The sequence below is a fragment of the Elephantulus edwardii genome, unplaced genomic scaffold (assembly GCF_000299155.1).
Source record: "Elephantulus edwardii isolate Elephantulus edwardi_28Jun2011 unplaced genomic scaffold, EleEdw1.0 scaffold00003, whole genome shotgun sequence".
NCBI classification, from domain to species: Eukaryota; Metazoa; Chordata; class Mammalia; order Macroscelidea; family Macroscelididae; genus Elephantulus; species Elephantulus edwardii.
In genome coordinates this window covers 36,351,850-36,359,653 of record NW_006399753.1, presented here as the reverse complement: position 1 = coordinate 36,359,653, position 7,804 = coordinate 36,351,850, and the positions used below count along the sequence as shown (strand labels likewise).

The following is a 7,804-nucleotide window of genomic DNA, read 5'->3' as shown; positions in this document are numbered from 1 at the left end:
GCTGACTCAAGCTCTGACGTATTTAAACCTTTCTTTTTACTTTCACTGTTGTGGGGCCTGTATTTGGGGACTAGAAGCGCAGTGAAGTTTCTTTTTGCTGCTCACAGCGGTGCTTCTGGGGTGGGGGTTGTAGGATTAAGGAGGACTGAGAGCTGCCCTGGTTGTGTTTGTACTTTTCACTCTTGGTTCACCTCCATCTGAATTTGAAGACATTATCTCTCTTTCATCTCAGCGACTTATTTTTAAAATAATCTTCAGAAGAACTCCAGTATGTAAAACAGGAAAAATGGAGCTATTTTGACTAATTCTTCCCCTCAACTCCAGTTGAGCAAGGCTTAATGAAGTTCCTGAGTTTGAGGGTGGGAGTTGGGCTCCAGAACTCCTTTCTAGCCTGAGCATCCTTCTGCCTAGGGAGACAAGCAAGCCTTTTCCAAGATTGTTTCCCTGAGAAGCTTCTGAAATCCGTTGCTACACCTCACTGAGCCCATGTGCCTTACAGCACCCTGTCTCTATCTGCTGTGTTCCCCTCTTGCTACCATCTCCCTTTCCTCACCTGAATGGAATCGAACCTCAGGAGTTGCTGTTCTTTGATGATCTCTGTGTGTGTGTGTGTGTGTGTGTGTGTGTGTGTGTGAGTGAGGAGTGGTCACAGTCTCTCCCAAAGTGAGGAAAGAAGGCAGTTGATTTCATGGCTTATTCTTTCTTCTTACACGCAAGGGGAAAAAGGTCCAGCCCCTCCGTAGCTCACACACTCTCCACTCTTCTTCCCCCCCCCCCCACTCTTCTTTGATTTTTCTCCTTAATGAGTTTTGGTCTTCAAATGGGGCTGAGAGGAAGAACACGAGCCTTGGGAATAGAGGAATCCTTGGTGAATTACCTTAAATTAATGAGGCTAATATGGGAAATTGAGTTCAGTTGTGCAAATTAGCTTCATGTGTTAGATCTTGATAGCTTAAATTGCAAATTCTAATTAAATCCCCCAAGTAACTATCAAGTGACTTCTAAAGTCTTTTGACCTAGTAGTTTCTCTGATCTGTGAACTCTATCAACTATAAAATTAGTCCACAGATGTTCCCTCTTAAGAATTTCTATACTCCAGAAATCTCACGATGCCTATGATACAAATCGCCTTCTTCAAGGGAAGGAGGTGTGTAAATGATGTGAATAAGACCCTGTGTGAGCGACAAGTGAAAAGAGAAAGAATAAAGGGTTAGAGTGCCTCCCTCGGCCTGGTAAGATATAGAGATACAGATGTGGCCTCTGCTAGCTGGTGTGTGTCTACTGTTCCAGTTCGTTAACAAACTGAACTGGGTTCAAGGCTGGCTGACAATACTGGTGATATCCTTCAAGAGAGAATAGCTCCGTCCTTGAGCTAAAGCCAGTGGCCAGGACAAGCCAGGATACCATTAAACAAAGAAAGAAAGCAGCTTCTTTGTCTCGCTCTCTGTGTGTCTCATCTTTTAAAATAACTGTAATCAAAGCACTGAATGCTCTTTACATGTCTTGGTAAACATAAGTATATATTTCTCTTATTCTAAGTTATGGGTAGGTATATATTCCATTTGAGAAGATACCATGATAGTTTTTCAAAGTGATTCTCTCATTTTACAACATCACCAGAAATGAGCCAGAGTTCCAGCTATGCCACATCCTTGCAGGCATTTGATATCATCTGTCTTGTCCATTTGAGCTGTGCAAGTGGGTGTGCAGTGGTATCACATGGTTTTAACTTGCATTTCCCCGATGACTAATGAGATTGGACAGCCTTTTGTGTGTTTATTGTCTTTCATTACCATCATTTAATAGACATGTAAATGTGTGTCTTCTGGTTGTGCCAGGATGTACCTACCTGTATCTGAGTGTTTAAATTGTTTCCAGATCTCGTTCTTATGGAATAAGCATCTCTTTTCCATGTTTGGATTTGAAGTGGAAAAAAAAAACCACCCACAAAAAACAAAACTGGGTGTTTTTTTTTAATTAAAAAAATTAGTTGCTTACAGATTTTTAGAAATAATGCCAGTTGTTTTCTGAATCCTCATACCACTTAAAATTTTATTAATAATAAAAGAGAGTCATGAGCCAGTCCCCCCAGGCTTTTCAATAATGAGTATTAACAGTAAAAGAACAGATAATTCTTTACATTAGGTGAATATTGATGCATTTGGCATTGCTTTAATAATTTTTATGAAGGAATTTGATAACCTTTTCAAAGTGTTTACTGTTGCTCTTTCTAAAATTTATCTTTTGCTGTCTAGCATTTCAGAGCGAACTGGAGGGGGGTGGGTAGAGAAAAAAGTGCAACAATGAATGAATGGAAATCCAAAATCTCTGTAAATGTTCATTAAAACTAGTAAAATAAAATTTTTTAAAAAAATTTTGTGTATAATGTTACTGAGAAGCACTGATATTAATCCTGCAAGTGTTTCCCCTGATCTATTTACCATTTACACTATGTATATTTTTCATGTATGTGCCTTCTGATGTCAGCAGCCCAGCACAGCTTCACTGAGTGGCTCAGTTCTGCTTTAAGTCGGGCTTAAGGGCTGTTAAGTTAGGTATGAAGACACCTCAGAGTCAGGAAACAATTCAAAAGTGCAGCCTGTGGAATTTTCAAACCTCTTCATTCTTGCACACTTAATTTTCACTATGGCCAAGAGAGTTGGATACTGCTGGTCCCAGCTCAGAAACCAAAAAGCAAAGCCTTTGTTGAACCACAGCTTTTCCTATGGCTGGAAAATCTGAGACTTGAATTCTTAAACTCTTCCTTTTCCCTAACTAAATCAAACCCCACTGCTTCCTTGGCTTTTTAAGGCCTCCCCTAACTTTCTCTGGAGGTTGGTCCTGGAGGGGTAGTAGGGAACAGGAGTGTGCACTCTCCATTCATTAGTCTTTGGAGCCTTGAGTGAAATCTTTGCACTTGCACCAAAATGTTGAAGTGTGGAGCTCCAGTGAGCGGAGTGATTCTTGGCTTCCCTGCATCGAAGATGCACATTTTGATAAAATGCACATTTTTAGGAACTTCATGTTTGACTAGTCTGTTTGTCTGTTTTCAGATAATGGATTTAGATGTGCGTCTGTGAAGAGATGCTGTGTGTCTCTGCTGTTCCGACAACAAGCATGCCCAGTGAGTAACACAAATGCTGACTCTTGGGCAAAAGGACTTCATCTGCAGAGGGCTTGACAGTTTTTGGAATACAGGGTGTCTCTGGACAAATGAGACCTTTGAGAATGTTGTTTTAAACCAAAGTTTATGAGGATTTATTAAAACTATTGCTCAACCAGGTCACCATAACTTCTGACGTTTGACTCCTTCTAGGGAGAGCAGTTGTTGTAGAGCATAGTTAGAAAAAGATAAAACTCCTTCTTTGCTTCCAAACTTACAGTGTTTTCTGTGATAGAGCAGAATGTCCTTCAGGCTCAGATTGCGGTGGCACATTGCCCAGAGCCCTCTTACCCACAGCCGCAAAGCTCACTTCATTGTAGACACTTCACAGAAAGAGGGCCAGAGACTGAGACACTCATGAAGGCTTTCTAGCTTCTGGCAGAAAGAGCACATTGGAAGTACATGTTTACGTCCTGCTAGTCTAGCCAGTGGTTAGTTAATCTCTTCTTGCAGCCCTTGCCTCTTTCTGATAGAGGTCGCTGTAAATGGATTTTTAAAAACCCAGAAAACAACTGTAAAGGTTCTATGAAACTTCCAGCCACAGAATTAACACAAACAAAAATCACAAAAGCTTTATTTTATGGTTCTATTTAAACATTGTTTCAGATGTGCCTATTTTCCTTGAAAAGGGACTGATTCCTTAGTGGGCTTCCCTGGATGTAGAGTGGAGTGGTGAAAAAGAGGGGAGAGAGGGACTGAGACCCTAATACTGTGCACACCTGCCCTAAGACCTTGACTTGAGGAGACAGCCTCTCTGTATTCCCAAGGTTTCTTACCAGTGTTTGCTTCTATTTCTCAGGGCTGCTGCCACCATAGGGAAGTAGGGCTTGACGACTGTACTTCCCCAGGACTCAGGCGTGGTCTGGTCCAGGAACAAGAAGCACATCGCTACCAATGACATCATGACAGCAAGAGAACAGAGCCCTCGCCATGGTGCCAGGGCCCGTTCGATGCAGCGGGCGTCCACCATTGATGTGGCAGGCGACATGCTGGGCTTGTCTCTGGCAGGTATGAGCTCTCAGTGCCCAGGCCCCACACCATTGCAGCAGGGAGTGGGCCAAGCCTGCTCCTGGAAGAGCCCCCATGACCATCCCAGGCTGGAAGGTGCCCTGGTATGATGTCCTTCTGGTTGAATGGGGGAGGATGAACAGAGAAGTCAGCGTTCTTCCTGAGAATTGCTTATACTAGAATCTGACCACTGTCAGTTTTCTTATTATGATGGATGCCTCTAGTGCTTTCTGCAGTAGATGATGTAGCCCTGTCCACAGTGTGTGTCTGAGAAGTGGCCAGGCCATGTTAAAAACTTTCCCTAATAAGGAATGCATAGGCCTCTGGAGCTCTCCTGGCCTAGTGGTAAGAAGCTTTGTTGCAATCCCAAAGGCATGCCAGCATGCCCTTTGAACCACCAGCTGCTCCGTGGGAGAAGGATGAGCAGTCTCCTTCCCTATGACTTACTGTCTCTGAAAACCTGCTGGAAGGTTAGCTATGAGTCAGTTCCGACTAGACACACAGCAGGCCTCATGGCAGGGGATTGAGACACTTGGGAATCACAAAAGCAGTGTTTAGAAAATGAAGATACTATTTAACAATTTCTTTTTTCTTTGTTTCTGGGTTCTTTCTGTTGTTGTTTTGTTAGTGTTTTTTTTTCTTTGATTTTTTTTTACATAGGGCAGAGTGTTACGTGTTTTTTATATTCATTTTAGAATCAGGGAAAACTTATTTTAAAGCTAATGTTTCTGTTATTTCTTTTCTTTCCAGGAAACGTGCAGGATCCAGATGAGCCCATTTTAGAATTCAGCTTAGGTTGGTGTCTTTTAAAATTTTTATTTAAAAAAAAATATATTGCTTAAGATAAAGCACACCCTCAGGCATGAGCTAGTCTCAGAGAACCTTTTGATGCTGTCAACACTGTTAAAGTGTTTCCCCAGTAGAGGAAGCCAAGTGACAGGTGTGTTCTTATCAGTATGAAGAAACCTCAAAGGGCTCCTGTCTCCTCAGTGTAGGTGTGATACGCCTTCTGTCTGGGAGACAGTGAGGTCAGCTCACTCAGATCTGATTGCAGACAGACTTTCCTGTCCCCTCTTTCCTGCCCTCTGAGGATCATCAGGGAGGAGTGATAAAAAGGGGCTGCGACTCCGTACTGACCCCTCAAACTGTAAGATTCCTGTTCTTCCAAGGAGGTCAAAGAGCTGAGTGGTGCCAGCTTGATACGCTTGGCTCTAGAGCCTGACACTATCCAGTGCTCTTCGCCTCTTCACCCAGTCCCTTGGGGTGGTCAGCATATGTTGGTGGCCTAGTGTCTGTGTCCAGAAGGTGGTGTGGTATGAAAGAGCTCACAGGGAGTCAGGTGACCTGGATTCTGGTAAAACTGCCACAGACTTGATTGCTTGACCTTCCTATACCAGTTTCCACCCGTGTTTTGAGGGAGCATTTCTCTTTGCTTGAGAGACAAGGAGGATCTTGGGGATTAAAAAAGAAAAACAGAAGAAGTTTGACTAAAACCTATGCAAATATAAGTGAGTTTTCAAAGAAAAATTATTATACTCTGAAAATATTCCCATTTCCATTTAAATGAGCCTCAGTGGATTCAGAGGATTACCCAAGCCTGACCTGATGGCGAGTCTGTGGGAACAATGTATTGTGCAATGTACCAGAAATGGGAGGCTGGAGAAGCATCCTGGAACCCTGCTGAGGTTCCCACGCCCTAGCGTGCCTCCAAATTAGAAAAACGTCATTGCTTTATACACATTACAAAACTAATTAAAAGATGTCCAGGTTCTCCTTATCTTAAATCTACCCATCAGAAAGAATTTTACAAATAAATAGACATGCTCAAATCTCTCATGAACCATAGATATTAAGATATTTTTAGAACTCCCACAACTTAGTGACAGAGTGGTTAAGTGCTTGGCTGCCGCCTGAAAGGTTGCTGGTTTGAGCCCGGCAGCTGTTTTTGGGAGAAAAATATGACAGTCTGCTTCCATAAAGATTATAGCCTTGGAAATCTGTGGCATGGTGTTAAGGAGTTGTGCTGCCCATCCAAAGGCATGCAGTTCAAATCCACCAGCTGCTCCATAGGAGGAAAGATGAACAGTCCCCTCCTGTGCAATTTACTGCCTCTAAAAACCCACTGGAAGCAGGAATGGCATCTACTTCCTAAATAACATGCCTCCGGAAACTCTATGAACTTTAGTAAATGTCGATAGTTGTAGAGGGGCTTCAGGCCTTTTGTTCATAGGGTCGCTGTGAGTTGTGCTCAACTCAGAGGCAATAAAAAACAACAACAACAACCCACTGGAGAGTAAGCTCTGAGTCAGCTTCCACTCCATAGTACATAACAACAACAACATGAGTTGGAATGGATTTGATGGTGATGGGCTTTGTTTCAACTAGCCTAAGGCAAAGGAAGGGAGATGGAGGAATAGTAATTAGGACAAAGGAGAGTGGCCACATCATGTTGGTGGTAATGGTGGAAGTCAAAGTAGATTGTTTATCACCTGATGCCCTGGAATGTCAGGAGACAAAAAGTGGGCTTATTAACAAGTTTAATGAAGAGTTTGTGGCCCTATCCCCACTTCACACCTTTAGTCTTGTAGGGGCTATGTATAAATCTCCAAATGTGAAGGAAGAAAGGAAGATTTTTCAGATGTTGTTGTTGTTGTTGTGTGCCATGGAGTCACTTGCAACTCACAGCAACCCTCTGTACAACATCTCTGACCCCTGCTCTATCTTTATTGTCTCCAACACACCTACTCCCATTTTGCCGGTCACTGAGTCCATCCATCTCATCCAGCGTCTTCCTCTTTTGCACTGTCCTTCCACACATCCAAGCATGATGTCCTTCTCCAAGGAAGGACTACCCTCCTGGATGCATGCCCTAAGTATGAGAGACAAAGCTTCAAAATCCTTGCCTCCAAGGAGCAGCCTGGAGTCACCCTCTCCAGGACAGACCTGTTTGTTCTCTTAGTAGTACATGTTCAATACTCTTCTCCAGCCCCCCATCTGAAAGGTATCAATCCTTCTGCTATCCATCCTTAGTCATTATCCAACTCTCTAATGCTTAGCAAGTAATTGCAAAGACCATGGTATGGATCAGGCACACTTTAATCTCTAGCCTGATATTGTTGCTCTTCAGTATTTGTGAGAGGTCTCCAACAGCAGGTTTTTCCAGTGCAATTTGTCTTTTGATTTCCTGGCTGCTGGTATTAAGAGTGTTGATTGTGAAATGAAGCAAGCTAAAGCCATTAACAATCTCAGCATCTTCTCTCTCTGTATCGTGATGTTACCAGTTTGCCAAGTGCTGAGAATCTTTGTTTTCTTGATGTTGAGCTTCAATCCATATTGAAAGGTGTAGTCCTTGATCCTCTGCAGTGTTTCAAGCCCTCCTCAGTTTCAGCAGGCAGGGTTTTGTCATCTGCATAAAGCAGATTGTTGATTAGTCTACCTCCAATCCTGATGCCACATTTCTCCTCATAGAGTCCAGCCTCCTGGATAATCTGTTCTGCATATAGATTGAAAAGGTATGGAGATATAGGACACATCCCTGGCATATACCCTTCCCGATTTTGAACCCTGCAGTGTTCCCTTGCTCGTTCTGATGACTGCCTCCTGGGCCAAGTATGTTGTTGTGTTGTTATGTGC

General features: G+C 43.0%; 1 protein-coding gene across 5 annotated transcripts in view; it reads left to right on the top strand.

The window, feature by feature from the left end:
* The first annotated feature begins 3,962 nt into the window (after positions 1-3,962).
* The window catches only part of INPP4A (inositol polyphosphate-4-phosphatase, type I, 107kDa), a 65,019-nt gene continuing 61,177 nt past the window's right edge, over positions 3,963-7,804 (top strand). For 4 of the 5 annotated variants that reach the window (XM_006879377.1, XM_006879375.1, XM_006879374.1 and 1 more), the window contains exons 1-2: positions 3,963-4,171; positions 4,922-4,966. In XM_006879377.1, the coding sequence (XP_006879439.1) occupies positions 4,066-4,171; positions 4,922-4,966 (151 nt within the window). In that variant the 5' untranslated portion in view covers positions 3,963-4,065. The remainder of the gene's footprint in view (positions 4,172-4,921; positions 4,967-7,804) is intronic. The other variant, XM_006879378.1, reaches the window with a different exon arrangement.